Below are 17,398 nucleotides of genomic sequence, written 5' to 3'. Positions count from 1 at the left end.
GAGTTTGGTTTACACCTGAATTAGTACATGCTGTAACTATGACTTAGCTGTACTTTGATAACAGAATAACAAAGTTTTAATATTAAAATAAATTATTAATTAGGATATTAACAATGCCTGGACATGTGAATTCCCTCTTTACTCCTTGCTCCTTATTAGATGAAGGGCTGTAGTATTTGATGAACACCTAGTAATCACAAGTCCTTGAAGCAAATCCTGCTAGTTGGCAGGAAACTCATTCCTGATCAGAGATACACAGCCTATGTCCAACTGCAGCTCCCTGAAGATTTGTACTTCATTAGGTTGCATATCATAACAGGCACTTATCTGTACATAGAGCCTATTCTTCACATTTGTGTAGACATATTTATTTTTGGCAAACCAGTCATGCCAGCCCTTAAGAGTCTCGATACTCCAAGTGTCTGCACTGAAGTTGTCTCAGGGGAGGTTTAGGTTTGGTATTAGGAAAGGTTCTTCACACAGAGGGTGGTTGGGCACTCCCCAGGGGAGCTGTCACAGCACCAAGCCTGACAGAGTTCAAGAAGCATTCAGACAATACTCTCAGGCATATGGTGTGACTCTTGGGGATAGTCCTGTGCACAGTAAGGAGGTGGACTCGATTATCCTTGTGGGTCCCTTCCAACTCAGCATATTCCATGATTCTGTGATTGCACCCCAAAGAGCCCTTTTGGAATCACAATAGTTTCCTCCCGATGGAGACAAATGTGTGCAAGGTAAGAAGAAAACAACTAACTGAGACTCTTCTCACTCAGCTAGAAATTATTCCTTCATAACGAGCTAAGGAGAAGCCCTAGGTTAGTGATTTATGGGAGTTTCAGAGGCATCGTCAAAGCTGCTTAAATTCATGCACAGTCTGTCCAAAAGCTGCTAACCTCACTCCAAAACAGGAAATCTACAATCTAAACTTTCTTTTTAAAAACATTCAAATGAAGATTACTAAACACTGGCCATTTTCCTTTTGAGGAACCCATCTTGTAACTCATTCAGTGGATCCTGGCTGCAGAGGGGACTGAGTTTCCATTCAGAAAAATCAACTCTATTTTCAGTTTGTTCAGTTGTTATTCCTTTCTCTCCACCTTTCTCCAAAAAAACCCACAAGCTACCCCAAGGGGCACCAATCTGCCATGAAATGCAACCCCTTCCTTTAATGATAAAGACTTGAAAGTCACAAGCATGGCTCAGTTAAACAACACAGCAAGCTTCTGTGCTTGGCAGAGATTCTTGAGAATCTGCAGGTCTTTTGACTTTTGCCTTCTTCACAGGTTATGGGAACTTATAAAAGGCCATTTGGCATAACACTATGGGAAGTTTTTTAAAAGAATCATGAATTCTAAAGAACTTGAAGCAGACTAGATGTATATCTTAAAATAGGTTTCTAATTAAAAGGTAACCATTTTCTCCATGAGATATTCTGAGAAACAGGCAGGCATAAAGCCAAATTTTTGCATAAGCTCCTTTCTAGCACATTTTTGGAACAAATTTAACTGTAAGGACTCTTGAAACTTGTGAGTTTAGCATACAACACAGCTTGAACTACAGAATATCTAGGAAATATTTCCTGTAAGAGTGTCATACGATCCAGATCTACAGAAGCTGCCAAAACATCTACTCCTGGGTTCAGACAGCAATCCTCTATCCAGTACAGAGCTGGCTACTGTCTATATATCTAATGCCAACTTTGCTTGGACCTGGGAACATATATAGCATGCAGATAAACTGTGATAACGAGGTGCCACAGCAATGCATCTCTAATCCACAAAACACCTTTAAGTGCTAACTTTTATATTATGACTTTGATATATTGCCTCTTTCACAAAAGTTTTCACTATCACCCTCTGGGGGAGAACTCACATTTGAAATTAGTAGATCAAGAGATGTCAAAACAAGGTACCTTTCCATTAATCAGTACTCAATCATCCAGATACAGACAGGAAAAAAAATCACAAGAGTGTATAGTACTAACTCCAGGGGTGCTAAAAATTGATGATTATTTAGGCCGGCATCTCTTCAGGGCAGACCACCGCATTTCTTTTAGACTTTCTACAGACTGGTGCAACAGCATGTCAGCATTTTGGGCATTATTAATACAGAATAAACTTATTTTCACATTAAAGTGGATGGAGACTAGAAGAGGGGAAAAGGAAGGCATAAGTCACTGGAGTGGATCCAGTTCAGTTTCATTATAATGAAGACAGGTGGGAACTCCTACAGCTTATGTGTAGCTACCCCGCACCTCAGCATGTTGCCTTACCATCTGTCATCACATACTGCAATGAGCAGAGAACAATGAGAGCCTTGAGATATGTCCCAAAACGAAGAGCAAAAAATGACAAACAGGAGGATGGAAATTGGAACAGATTCAATTAGCTGAACTTCCCATCTTTGCTAAAAATGTTTAACTGAAAATCTAATTAAGGTTGCTGCAGACTGTGTTCCCACTGTATTCTTGGAGAAAATGAATTACCGTTGTGTCATCTGTCATTTCCTGTTCTTGTTACACACTCAATCAATTAAATCTTTAGTATTTCCACACTACAGCTATAAAACACCTGCAGAGATAGCTTGTAATGTTTGATTAGCTTGAGCACCTTCCACACTTCAGTTCAACCTGCCATTAAAATGCATTATCTGATAGTATGAGAACAGACAGACACGGTAAATAACCCTCAGGCAGAACAGGAGAAAATAATGTAAATTAACAGTCCCTTCTAAGGTCTATCACTCAAGAACTGGGTTGAATAAAGATGCACAAGACAGAATGCAGACCAGAATTTGGTCTCAGAGTGCAATCAAGTAAGGGACTGAGGTTTCCTCTTACACCTTACAGATCTTTTATAATTCCACCCTGTTTTGAGTGGTCCCACACCATGGGATCTCATTGCTTACTGCACTGTCTGCAGTTCTGTACTGTTAAGTGAAAATTCATTTAGATTTTGTAGTGCTACACATGTAAGACATTATGTATGAGTGAAGTTCTCAAATTAAGCTGAGGCACAATGTACTTCAAAACATGTTTAAGAGTGTTTATGTAATGTACAGAAATTAGTTGCGCACTGCAATTCTTGAGTTTCCATACTATTGCATGCAGGTATGGACTACACACACATACGATTTTAGGCACAAATACCAATTAACTGTGAATGAGAGGAGTTGAGTACAACATAGAGGGAGCATAAAAGAAAGGGAGCACCTCTGACTTGGAGAAGCACAAGGTATCTGCCCAGGGTCAAGCAAAGACCTCAGAGACAGAACCAAGTGTCTAATACAGGACCACTATCTCCAGGAGCACAGCCTGTTCTTCCTGAGCTAACCCACTCCATGACTATCAACTTTGCAAAATGCAGAATGAGTCATGAGAACTTAAACAGCCTTTATATTCAGCACGCCAGGTTACATTGACTTTTCCAGTTGCTGGAGTTTGCCATGGTTTATCAATCTACCTCTTTCCCTGCAGGTCTGGAACAAGGGGTGTTATGACATGTCAGTAAAACAGACTGCCAAAAAGGTCAGAGCAAGATGGCTTACTGTTACAAGTGGAGAGATCATAAAAATCTTTCTATTCTCATTGTGGTGAAAAAAGCCTTTAGTGAGAAGAGAATAATGGCTCATTAATTCATTCTCATGATAAAAACTGTAATGAAGATAGGAAATGGCCTAATCTTAACTCCTCCTTGTTAGTGCCTGTAACACAGTCTCACAACTCACAAATTCCCCTTCTTGACTTAGGGAAGAGGGCACTGTAAATGAAGTGGTTTTACTTTTATGCAAATGATGATAACCTTATTATTTTTAATCCCATTCTGAAAACGAAAGATTAAATATAAGACATCTCTCTGCATTATTTTCCCCCTGAAAAGTACATAGGAGAAGCAAAATTCAGAACCTCAGGGACTTACCAGCATGGAGTTTGCATTCCATAGAGAAATTCACTACCCAGACAAAGAACAGATAAGAATTTGATTTACTGCTGTTGCTATTTTCTGATACAGTGTTTGTTAAGCAGGATAGCAGTCATTGCCAGACTCTTACTAATATTTTTAGTCAGAGTAACACTGACAATTGAAAAAAGCTTCTCCATCTTGGCTGTTTAAAATGAACAGAGTAGCATGGTGTAACATTATTAGCCTCACTTATTCAAGAAAAGAGTTGGCCCATGATAGAAAACAAATGGTAGAGATGAATCCTCAGAATATTGGTGGTACTCACAGCTGTTACCCTTAAATAACCCAAACAGAAGCAAACACTCTCCTTATGCAAAAGCAGACGATTTAACTTACATAAACCAAACCCCAATGCTGTCTATAAAAGTAGATTTAAAACTCCGCTCTTCTGTGCTAGCTTAGAGAACACTGTCAAAAGAGTCCACCAACAACTTTATGGTTTATAATGGAAGTACTTAAAATGTGGAGGAGGAACAGGGAATAAATATATCTTTTTTCAAGCCATAAGTCTTCAAGAAAAAGGGAGATTTTAAGTCCTTGCTCGCATTGCAGAGAAATTTTGATTTTATCTACTACAGAAGTATAACTGTCTCACTTACAAAGAGAGAGGTTTGGAGTCCACAGTGTATAAATACTGGGTTAAGTTCTCATGCCTTCACAAAGCAGGAAGTCAGACCAGGTAACTACAACAGACCCCCTCAGCACTAAAATTTGTACCTCTATGGAAGTACAAGTTTGTCAGTAGGACTTATCCTGTTGCTCTAAAAGACAAAATCTGAAGACTTCCAGTTGGAATCCTCCTTCTCAAGAAAAAGAAAAAAAAAAACAAACAAAAAACCAGCAGCAACAACTTATTTATGACAATGTACCATCACAAGATGATCACGCACGTCAGACAACTTGTTACAGTGTGACATAGGAATGAACAGCACTCAGAGTTGCAGTTTACAGGTCCTGAAAAAAAACAGTTGGGAGACTGTTGCCATACTGTGCAGATATAAATGCTGACTTGCTTCAGCAGAGCCAGGATTTTACTCCAGTTACTCACAAGCATAGAGACAATTGTGTGCATATTTCCATGTCAAGAGATTTGCCTCTCACATAATCAGGTGAAGTTCCACCTTTACTAATAACTAAAATCATAATTTCTGGCTGAAAGCATTTTCATTTTTCCATCTCTCCACTTGCATCTTCTTCTTTTTAAATCTCATTCTTTTCCTCCCCACAGAGTACAAAACTCTTCACTTTTATCCAGTTGCAGTAAAAGGCTTCTTTTCATCTGACTTCAGGTTAACACTCCTTTTCTTTCCATATCCAATCCTCTCGCTTCAGCTCTCTCTTGGAGTTCCCTCCAACTTAGGATTTAATTTTTCCTTTCTCTTTGTTTTATGTATTCCCTCTTCTTTTCAATCCTTTTGCTTTTCAAAACAAGACACAAAGTAATCACTTCATTTGATACTTGAATCAACCTGCCTTTGGAGGGAAGTATGAGTTGCTTATCAGAAGACACTTAATGACAAAAGGAAGTGAAGAATAATGCCTATGTGTAATTTCATACAGTTTCTTAGCCAGAATTTTAAAAATTTTTTTCAGCCTGTAATATTGAATGAGACTGTAAAGCTGCTTGGTATTAAAAAAGCGAGATAATGGTATTTCTGATCCATATTGTTTACATACTTTCTATACTTTCCAAGATAATGGATTTGCCATTACAAACAAAACAGAGCTCTACTTCTGGAAAGGCAAACATGAACAATTTCATCTTCCAGCCAATCTAATGTAGCCAAGACCACAAAATTCATACAATCGTAATGAAGTAGCTCAGCACAGTCACTCAGCTGGAGAGCGCTTCTAAGGTCATTTGCTTCCTTGCTGTATTTGCTAATAACATCCTGATTTCAACACAAACACAAAGTTCCTAGATAGGAGTCTGACACAGTTGTCAGGATGAAACCAAACAGAACAAAACAAAAATGCAAGCACAATGTGTACCTTTACTTGAGAGGAAAGGAAGAGAGAAGGCAAAAGATTCTACACAATATTAAATGAACAAGGAAAAAGTAATAATCAGATGTTGTCAGTCTCTGAAGCCCTAGTGCAATCTCTCTCTGATATGTTATCATCACTCTCCCTAGAACATCCACCCCCACAGACTTTTGTGCACTTACTAACTGTGCTTAAGGAATTTGATGACACATGTAAACTTCATAAGGTCTTAATTATAAAGCAATCGGTATCCTTTAGGTGATTTTATTAATTATAATTTGAAGTACAGCATGAAGATGAGGTGAAAAGCAGAGTATCCATCCCTAGAGTACACCTCCTGTCCTTAAGTAGAGGACATGCTGGACTTGCTCAGCCTACAATTTTGAAAGGTTATCAAACGATTCCATGAAACCTTCCCTTCCCCCTCCCAGAACTTTCCCAGCAAAGGAAAGAAAAAAAAAACCAGAAAAAACACACACTCTAAAGAAACTGAACTGAATAAAAAGAATAAATTATATTTACTAACATTTACAAACCACACTGTATACACAATACATAGTATCCCACCCCCCAGGGGAGAGGGGAAGGGAGAAAAGGGGATTGATTAGCCGGAAAATAGGGAAGACACCAACCCAACCTAAAGAAACCGAATGAATCTAAACAAACACAATTAAAAACTTCAAGGAAAAAGAACAAGAATGAAACAATCTCACCCAGGACAAGAGAACTACCAGGACCGGAGGGACTAAACTTTAACCACCTCCCTCCAGCTCCTCAGCCAAAGAAAGGGAAGCCCGGAACCAAACCACTCCCCCCTTGCTACGTGAAGACACGTGTTGAATACTTGTAACTTCCTTAAATACAATAGTTACTGAGGAAGCCATGAGTCAAGCCATTAGACCTCTCTTCCCTATTTTTGGTACACCTGAAAAGGAAGCTAAGGATTTTCCTCTGAAAATAACAAAGAGTCTTATGAGAATTGAACTTCCACGAGAAGTCTTACAATACTGGGACTAAGTAGAACTGAGGGGGTAGAAAAGAGACATAGAGGTACTAGAGCACAGACATCTTGAAAATGGCCTTATTTTCTCCATTACAGTTGGATGGCCTACAGTGAGTTACAGAAGTTTGATAAAGAAATGGGAGAATGAGGTATATTTCTGGTCATTACTAGTTACATTTTGAAGATCAATGCTGCAATCTGCAACACATTCAACTTTCACAGCAGTCCAACGCTAAATCTTGACAGACCTAAGGCATGGCCGTTAAAAATATTCGCACATTTGTAATGTATTATGTAATTTTATACTTACTGTACTTTAGCATGTTCAATTTCTTAAGCAAACAAACATTCAAGGAATTTCCTGCAGCTTTGTTACTTTTCATGGATGTAAACAAAAGAAATGTCAGAAAATACTTATTCCCACTAACCCCCTTGTTTTCAAAACAAAGAAAAGTCATGACATGCACAGCAACACACAAAGATCACAGCAGAGTAAAGCATCATTTAGTAGGAAAACAGTTGTTTCAGTTTCAGTGCCACTTTTCTTCTATCCCCTGCTTCCTGCCCTCCCCCTACCCTGTCCCCAGCAATATTTCATTCTCTAAGGCAATTACCAACAGCTTCATGATGTTCTCATTTTCCTCTCCTCTGCAAGCACTAAAAGTGATCAAGTGTTTAAGGCAAACATACCCACTGTTATCCCCATTATCATCCTTAGACCCTTAGGGCCATATTTCAGTTGAATTTGTTGTCAGAAGTTAGACAAACAGCTAAAACCATGGCTGCTCTCATCCTCAACCCCCCCACCCCAGATGCTCCCCACTCCCACCCTACCAGCTCCAGCAAGAAAAATCTACTGAGGTCCAGTCAAGACCAGTACACAAATGTACACATGTCACAAATGTAGAAACAAATTTTAAAAGAATCTATAAAAGGAACAAAGAATCTATAAAAGGAACAAAGAATCTATAAAAGGAACAAAGACCCAAGGCAGTGGTGAATATTAAGGTTCACTACCACAAAGAACTTCAGGAAGGGCAGAAAGTTAGTTTCAGAAACAACAAAAACAAAATCAAATAAATAAAAACCCAATCAAGCAAACAAAACCAACAACCTCCCACCAACAAAACCAAACAAAAAACCCTCACAACAAACAAAACTAGCAGAAACCATGCAGAAATCGCAGCCCTTTTTCCATGACAACACCAAACCTTGCCTTGCTTGATACATTCGGGAGTCAATAACACTGGCTAACAGGTTTTTAGGGACTTCTGTATCTAGAGGCCTTCTAACAGCTTTGGAATCTTGTCTTGATAGCAAGAGTTTAGACCCGCACTATAGAAACTGAGCCTATATATTTCTTTCCTCTTCAACACTGCTGTCTTTTGGGGTCCCAGAACAGATGCAAAGTTTTGCTGAGATAAAAGGACCTGACCATCAGACTAGAAATAGGGCTACTTACATATCCCAGATTAAACATGCAGGTTGATCCAAATACTACATTAGAAAGTGCCACATTGCCTTTCTAAATGCTAATCTCCTCCCATCACCTACTTCTCAACATTAGAACTGGGGACACAACATTTTAAATAAAGACCAGTGCATATACACCATTCAAAACACTAAAAGGACACATAAATTCCCCCCAAAAGTCTGGATCAAGGCTGTGAACTATCAACACAAAGGATGAAGCTCAATAATTCATGCTGCAGCTAGAATCTCTTCTTGGCCACGTGCCAGGGAACTCATAATCCACTTGCTGAATGTCAGACTGCGACTGCGTAATGGTTGAGTAGCATGAGTCACACATCGAGCAGTCAAACCAGGAGGAAAGCATAAGAGCACTTAATGCCAGGTGGTTGTGGCAGCAAGAGCAGGAAACAAAGTGTTTTAAAAAGAGAGAAAGAGTAAAATAGAGATATGCTAAAAATCACTCTCCAGAAAAAAAACCCTCAGAGACAGCCACTCCTTCCCCTCAACTCATTACTTTTGGTCAGGGAGCTGATAAATATTCAAGCTTTCCTATCTACTCTCTTCCAGAAGAAAGAAACTAACAGAAAATCTGAACAAAATTAAGAGATGGGAGAAAACAAAAAATTATGAAATCACAAATTTTTCTTCACAATGGAGAAGAAAAAACACATCCCAAGACTCAAGACTCTTTATGTGGATGAATTACCTTCCAAAGCTAAGTGGATTGAAAGTCTCTGTAGGATTGGCTGTTTGGTGATGATCACACCATACTTACTGCTTTTATTTGTTGAGCACATGTAATGCAAATGAGTGAGCATGTTGTTTTACTTGAGTTTATAAGTTATACATTTCTCAAGAAGTATGTCACATGCAAAGCTAGAGATGCAAAAATAAATGGCAGATTAGAACTACCACTTTCATCCACAAACAGCCAAGACTATAGGAAAAAAATGCAAGGATGATAGATATTTCAGAGTTCAGCTAAGTTTAAGACATACTTCTGTTCCTGACAGCTCTTCACCGCACTGGCTTACCAAAGTTCACAAACTGTCCCCAAAAAATAGTGACAAGATGACGACTACTAGAACACAAACAGGAGAGACAGGACTGGATGTAAGCTAGTTATAACAGAGGACTCTGCTCATCACTGGTTTCTGACTTTCCAGCTGTAATCTCCAGAAATACTGACCATTTTTGAAAGGCCAATGTGGAATACAAGAGGGATTCAAGTGAGCCTTTCTGACACAGTATATGATGTAATTTGCATTCCTTCTAAAAAGAAACTCCCTCAGAAGACCCAACTAACTACATAAAGCATTCCAAGAAACTCTAGTAAACCCAAGTTTTTTCAAAGTGGTATGTGACTGGCAAGTGCTATCTAGCCTTTTATTTTATTCTCTGATATGCAGATAATCCTCATGAATATCAAACTGCTCTGATCAAACATTCTTTTTCAAGGCTAATTTTCTTGTGTCTGTTCAGTTACCTTTTACAGATCATACTTCAGCCCCTAAAATCACAGTAGAGGAACTGGGCAGGGATTAGCCATGAAGAGAGACTTATTCAGTGTATACTGTTGGTCTTAGAGGAGAATTTGTCATCTTGAAAATACTAAAGTGAACATAGGCCAACTTAGTAGCAGACAACTGTTTGCTAGCAGGCAACATTAAGGTCTCTTAAGCTCTTTTTCATGTGATCAATTCACCAATTAAAACATAAGCATATCAATTCCTTTTATCTAATTCATGATTTAAGTCATCCAGCCAGCCTCCTTAAGTACTTAGCATATATCCAATCTTTACAACTCCTGTTCAGAGAAAAATATCATCACACAAGACAGATAACAAGTGACCAGTTACCAATAGGTTATGTGACTCTCCCTTCTCAAGAATTCACACATCTACAGCAAAGCCTTGAACAGACTTCAGGTAATTTCCATCTTGATCCACTTTAATCTTCATTACTGTCTCACACCTTGCTCAGTGCTCTGAACATAAGGTAGAAGTACTGAAAAGTCAACATATTTCTATCTCAAGGCAGAGCTGACAAGACTCTCTGAGAAACCCCAGATTTGTTGGAGATTTGTATTTCTTTAGGAAGTGAGACATTTAAATTAGGCCCCTCACTAGAATTAACATGCAAGGTCATTAAGTGGGATTTGGATTCATAAGTCAAATTAACATCAAAGGAAGTGGAACAACAGTCTCGTTTAGCTCCCTAAAGAGATACCCAACAGATTTCTATCAAACTAATTAAAGAATTACATTCCAGGCTGAGTGTCCAGTCACTGGGACTCCCTTGGGGCAAAAGTACTCCTGGTGTTCCAAAACATAGCAGGCCTGTGCTACCTAAACTGCTACCAGACAAGTGCTAGAAATGGCTCCCATACAAATGCTACAGCTGAATCCCCTAATTAATTTCACAGTCATCAGAGAACTATACTGTGGTGTGCCTGCTGTTCAGTAACAGAGGTCCAACACAAGAGAGGAAACTATGGATAGGTTAGGAGCAAGCCAAAACACATTAGTAATCTGCCCCAACTCTATTGTGGAGACAAGCATGTAGCTGATATAATACATGTAAAAAACACCTTGAACTCAAACTGGTCATAGTCTGAGAAAATGCAAAAAGGTACCTTGTCCTCCCCATTCTCACACTAGGATCACGATCTTACAAGAAAGCATTATGAAGAACCTCTACCCATCTGGAACTGAAGTTGAGCATACAGTTTACACATTCTCATTCCTGTGAGCGGTCTTCATTGTTCAGTTCTAGAAGAAAAAGCACTTAGGGAAGGTCACAGTCAACCTGTTAAATGGTAGTAACATCAGCACAACTCACTAGTGGAAGCCAGACTCTCTGGAGAAGCAGAACAATACTGACTAGAGTACTTACTAAATTTGCTATTTTTGAAATCAAGCCAGTACCTATCTCAACTGGACGTGGCAGCTCACAAATCTATCCTCCATTCTTATGCAATATGGATGTGCCCTAGAACAAGAAGTTCCCAAAATACCTTGCAGAGAAGTGCTCACGTCTTTTCCTTGTATCCAGTATATTCTAAGGACACACCAAATCTTACGACTAAGCAAGCTCCCCACATGTACAGTGCCCAAAATACTCCTTCAGCTCATAAATACTTCTTTTCCCTGAACTATTTCCCACACTGTCTTTAACACTTTCAGTAGGTTGTCACTATGGATCTCAGATCTGAGTTCTGGACTAGGGTTAATTAGTGGAAAGACTCACTCTAGCTCTAGTATTATGGAATATTCCAGAACACATTCCCATGCTGGTATTACACTTAAAAATATTATAGCAGACAGTGTGAAGTGCAGATTCAGATTCCAACTGGATGAGCAGCCAGAGGCTGATCTGCCTTAAAGCGGGTGATATAACCTGTAGCTGGTAAAAGCCGAGAGCAGGAAAGAGGCATAGTCAGGATGTCTCCATCCCGTATCTGGCTGTATTTCTGGTAATGGCTGTCACTCTACTTTCAAGGCTATTCTTTTCCAGCATTAGGAATCAGGCCATCACAGTGCTGCTCTTGAACAAATACCAAGCAAAGAAGAATTCTTATCTAATTTGCACATGATGCAGGCGAACTCCAGCCAAAGATGTCGTCCAGTGTGCTGATGTAGAGCGTGGCAGTAGTTTGTCAACAGAGAGGGAGAGTAAGCTCGGCAACATCTCCCACAATGTCTGAGGTTGTGTGGCAGAGACTTAGCCAGGACACTGCAACAAAAACTTTTATTCAAATTCTCTTGTGTACTTTTCACTTTGCAAAATATCCAGTAATAATGGGTGCATTGTTACTGACAAGTCTAATGTTAAGAGCTTATTTCATCATGGCTACACCTGTAAAGGTATTAGCTTTATTTATAATTATTAGGATTTGCAGTGAGAAAAACATCCCAGCTAAACAAATACATCTTTAAGAACACTGGAGAAAATGAAGAAAAAGATGGACATATCTGTAAAGAGGTAGTACACAAGTGAAAAACAAAGCGGTGTGGAAATAGCTAGCTAACTAATTCACAGGGAAGGACAACAGCACTTAAGAACAGAAAAACAATATACCACATTAAAGATAGAGGCTGATAAATGGGAAGATGAAAAGTCAAATGTTCTCCAGCCACATTGACAAGTAAACATAATTCTAATGGAGCCACTTGGAATTAGTCATCCAGCTGTTTCCAGTCAGTGTTGGAAATGCATGTGTCTGGCATTGGTCACGTCAGACCTGGGCTACATCCATCTCCCACTGACTTAAGGCCCCTTGTGGACTGCAGCTGACAGGATTTTAGAGTGGCAAAAGAACTGCTATTATACCTTCCCTATTTGGTGACTGCTTAACTGAAAGTAAAAAAATGGCACACTTATCAGCAGCTCATAGTGTGTATCTAGGAGGATTACAGGTCAGGCCAAATATCCAGAAAGACTCCTACATACTCTTTTATAAAAGTTCAATTATCTCTGACTAAAGTACTTCTGCATAAGAAGGGGTACCTTTGCATCTGAGAGACTTCAATCACTTTCTTCCATGGATTTGTTGGGGTGCTTTTTGCATCCATGCAATCTTATAGTACCCATCACATTCTCTAATAAGGAAAGCCTGAGCACATCACATCTTAATGATTAGGCTGTGTGAAACAATGTCCTTCTGTTTTAAACAGTGTGCTTGCTAGTTTCTTTTGATGATTCCCTATGGTTCTGTCAGAAGGGACAATGAATAATTTTGCCTATCTATTTGCCGTAACTATCAGAATTTCCAAAGAAATCTTAAAATGCTATACAAACAAGGCTGTGCCACCTCCCCCAGTGTAAAGGTTTAGTACACCTTTACAAGCAGAAAGAAGGAAGAAGGTTTACTCAAGGTAGTCTACTAGGCTAAAGGAAGAAGTATGCATAGAAACTTTACTATTTTAGTTCTTAGTCAGTGTCCTGTCTATATTATAACTTCAAGTTCCAGAATTTTTATTTTCAGTAAACAAAAATTGATTTAGATTTAAAAGAAAATAAACACATTGAGAAGCATTATCACTTATACTGAAATATGTAATTTAGAAGGAAAACTCTTCAGACTATAAGACAGCCCTCCTTTTTAACCAGTGTCATCACTATACATACCTATGCCCATTTTAACATGTTTCCATAAATTTCATTCATGGCCAGAGGCCAAAGAGATCATTGGCAAATTATCTGCTATCAGCATAGATGTGTCTATCTACAAAGTAAAGAAATCACACAGTCCCCTCCCCTGTCTACCTCACTTTTAATTCAAATTTTACAAATACTGACAGCTCCACAGGATTCAACCTTAAATGTTCTTACCTTAGCTGATATGGAGGTATCTTGATAGCAGCATCAGGAGAATCCAAGGTTTCTGTATAGTCAAAGGGAACAATTGGGCTTTTAAAAGAAACTTCTGAGCTCGATCACAGTAATACAGCTGGCTACAATCTCTGAACCAATGATCCCAAACTTTACACCTACTCCAGTCGACAGAACAACAATCACTGCTGCTACAAGTCTACAAAGCTTTGCATAAATCTGTCAGGAGCCTGGATGCCCAATGAGAAGGCATCGAGTACCAACCATCTTTTTCCCTTTCACATCAGCACTTCAACAGCACAGATACTAAAACTGGAACATTATATGGGATATTCACATGGCTGCTGTGCAAGAATAACACAATTAATGAAGCAACCCATGGAACATCATCATGAAAGGCCAGTAATAACACGGCAACAGGTACGAACTACCACAGAAGGCTGTGGCTATGCATGGATGAAAACTTAAAACTTAAATCAATTGCAAGTATCACAGTTATGATGATGTAAATTAAGGGTCTTGCTGACAAGTGCTCCAAGTTCTTGGCTCAAAAAACATCTCAAGCCACAAACAATCTTGCAAAATGGGTGGGTGCTGAAATGTACCTAAGCTTGTATTCCCTTAAAAGATTAAGTCGCTATACTGATCATCATATAGCAAAGATAAAAGAGCTTACAGAACCCAGTAAAACATAACTCTTAGCTTGTAAAATAGATTCCCTAACATAAACCAGCAGTAAAAACTGTACCGGGTGTTTTTTTAAGATGATTCAGGGGAAGGAGGGGGCCTTTTAAGGAAAAGACAACCCCGCGAAAACATACACGGACACTAACAGCTAATGATACCCGTATCTGCCTCGCAAGAACCACGAAGCAGACCCAGGAGGCAGGGAAGGCGAGGGACAGGAATACTCTCCGGGACTGGCAGCAGGTGCACGGCCTCTTCCAGAAGCGCGGAGCTCCCGGGCATTTTGAACAGGTCGAGGCGCTCCGGTCCCTCCTCCCCCGCCGGCGGCTCAGCGGCCGGCACGAACAAGTTTGTTGAGGTTTCCCTGCCCCCGCCGTCACAAAACCTCTCCCTCGGAGCGGCTCCTGCCCCGCTCCGCTCCCCGGGGGCAGCCCGCGCCCTCCGCCCCGTACCGATGGCCCAGGTGCAGCTCTCCTTGATGGCCCTGTGCTTGCTCCCCGACGCCTCCTTCTGCAGCTTTCGCAGGATTTCTTCCATCTTGCCTCCCTCGGGATCCTCGTTTAGCCGCGGGAGAAGAGGAGCAGGCGGCGAGGAAAAGGAGGAGGAGGAGGAGGAGGGCGGTGCGGACGACAGAGTGGTGCCGGGGCTGCCCCCGCCGCGGCGCTACCTACGCGGGAGAGCTGCGCGGCATCCCGCTGCCGCCCCGCCGCCGCTGATGAATCACGCCGAGCTCCATGGCGGGGACACGTCAGTTGCTGCCGCTGCGGAGTCCCTCCTCCTCCTCCTCCTCCTCCTCTCCCACCTCAGGGCAGGCCCCGGTGGCGCAGCGGGGTTGGGGCTGAGCCTGGCGCTGCCCGCGGGAGCGCAGGGACTCCCTTCCCGGTGCTGGGGGTGGGAGACCCTTGGAGCAGGGACGGCGCCGCTGAAGCTGGATCCTGCTGCGGCAGCAGCCCCGCTGGAGGAGCACGACGCGGGCAGGCGGGTCGCCATGGCGACCGGCGGGCGGGGGGCGACGGCAGCCCCTGCCTTCGCCCCCGGGCAGCAGGAGGGGTGGGCTGCGCCTGGGGCTCCGCGGCTCCCGCGGGGGTTCCGCCCCGGCGCCCGCCCGGCGGCCCCGCTCCGAAGCGCGACCCGGCACTGCGGGGCAGGATCCTGCTGCCCAGCCCCGCGCTCAGCTCCCGGCGGCGCTGCCGCAGCGCGGCCACTCCGGCCCGCAGCGTCCTGCGGAGCCGTGGGCGCTGTCGCACTGGGATGGACACAGGGAGCCAGGCCTGCACACCCGCGTGTGTGCCGGGGCTGGTTAGCCCCTAAAATGACAGTGGTCAAATAAATGGATGTACGCCTTTTTCCCAGCTCGCAGGTACAGATCACGACTCAACCTACTTGTCTGTGCCTTGAAAAGACCGCATACACTCCACCCCTGTGCCGCACAACAAGCCATCCCTCAGGAGAGAGAACAGCCACTCCGTGAGCTCAGACCTTCCTCATGCCCGGAATGCTTCCTACCTATCAAACCACCCCGCCTTCTTCAGTTTGTTGTTTCCCTGCCTTATCTCAAGTTTATCAGCTACTTGCCCTTTTTGCGACTGCATTGGTTAATTGTTACAATGTTGTTGTCTTCTTGCAGAATCTCTCTAAAAAGATGCAAGATGACAAGCAGACAAGGAAAAGAAAAAACAGATAAGAAAGGCATTCCAGGTAGCAGCTGGCAGTATTAGTGGTTATGTCTTCTACTGCTAATTGGAAGAGTACCAGTTGTGAATTACCAGGCAGAATATTGGCACCTGGTGAATCAGCCATAGCATTTCCCACAGAATATTGGGCTTTCAAAGGCTGTCCCTTATCCAAATACTTACAAGGGCTCATCCTGTATTCAGAAGTATAATGAATGCATAATCCATAGTTGCCTTTTAAGGCTGGAATGTAAAATTTCTGTTTGAAGAAAATGATTCAGAATGATGCCAGAAAGATCTAGAGGTGGATAGAGAATGCTTATTGCTACAATAATAAGGATTTAGAAAACCTCAACACAAACAACATAAACAACAAAAAACCCTAAGAAACCTTGCCAATCTGTAGGAGAAATACCATTAAGCTTCCAATTTCAGGGCATAAACCCACCTCTAACAAACTGAAAGCAGTTTCCCAAAGTTTCTTATCTCTGACCATGCTCTGTCAGTTTTCTTGGAATGAAAAAACCTGGTAATAGCTAGTGGCTGGGATTGTCAGGGCACTATGTTGCTGTAAGTCAAGGCTCAAGTTGAAGTGATGATGAATTGTTCCCCACCCATGTGCTTCCTCTTTATTCTGTGTTGTGCTTAATGCAAATGAGCATGAGGGTCAGTTTCTGTTTTTTCAAGGCTTTGTTTTTATTTATCCTTGGGGGGAAAAAAACAAAAAGGACTGTGAAGGTGTTTGAGGTATTTTTAATGTAGAAACAATGTACCAGAGTTCATTTGGACCTTTGCAACACTAAAAGACAAATATGTATCTGTAAATAGTAAATAATTGCTTATTTTCAGGGAACCACTGATGAAACTCAATTAATTTTTAATTTCAGATTATTTTCTAGCTGTATGAATCATCAACTCACTGGTTAATTTCTCTATGGTCTCTATGGGAAAGCCTTTGCAGCTGGAATCTTCATCAGAGCTACAGTGTTCTCATAGATGCTCGATGTCACTGAACCAAGATTTGCATTTGTGTTTCTGTCACTGTCCAATGTGTTCAATCAAAATGGATTCTGTACTACTAAACTCTTTTTCTCCATAGTTATGACATTGGATTAAGAGAAACAAAGGTTATGTTCTGACTCTCTAGAGCATCTTAATGTCTGCCAGTAAGATTATGCAGATGGAGAAACACACCATGGTGACTCTTCCTGAGCATGTCCGAGTACCATGCGTAAGTTTGTTGACACTTTTAATGTACTTCCATTTTGATATGAACAGGA

General features: G+C 41.3%; 1 protein-coding gene across 4 annotated transcripts in view; it reads right to left on the bottom strand.

Annotated features, from left to right (window-relative positions):
- ARFGEF3 (ARFGEF family member 3) overlaps positions 1–15,251 on the bottom strand; it is a 93,743-nt gene extending 78,492 nt beyond the window's left edge. For all 4 annotated transcript variants that reach the window (XM_071549164.1, XM_071549167.1, XM_071549165.1 and 1 more), the window contains exons 1-2: positions 14,898–15,251; positions 13,759–13,810 (exon numbers count right to left, since the gene is read on the bottom strand). In XM_071549164.1, the coding sequence (XP_071405265.1) occupies positions 13,759–13,810; positions 14,898–14,982 (137 nt within the window). In that variant the 5' untranslated portion in view covers positions 14,983–15,251. The remainder of the gene's footprint in view (positions 1–13,758; positions 13,811–14,897) is intronic.
- Between the last annotated feature and the right edge of the window lie 2,147 nt (positions 15,252–17,398).

The sequence above is a fragment of the Pithys albifrons genome, chromosome 2, assembly GCF_047495875.1.
Source record: "Pithys albifrons albifrons isolate INPA30051 chromosome 2, PitAlb_v1, whole genome shotgun sequence".
Classification (NCBI taxonomy): Eukaryota; Metazoa; Chordata; class Aves; order Passeriformes; family Thamnophilidae; genus Pithys; species Pithys albifrons.
The sequence above is the reverse complement of the archived record's forward strand: the minus strand, read 5'-3'. Positions and strand labels throughout refer to the sequence as shown.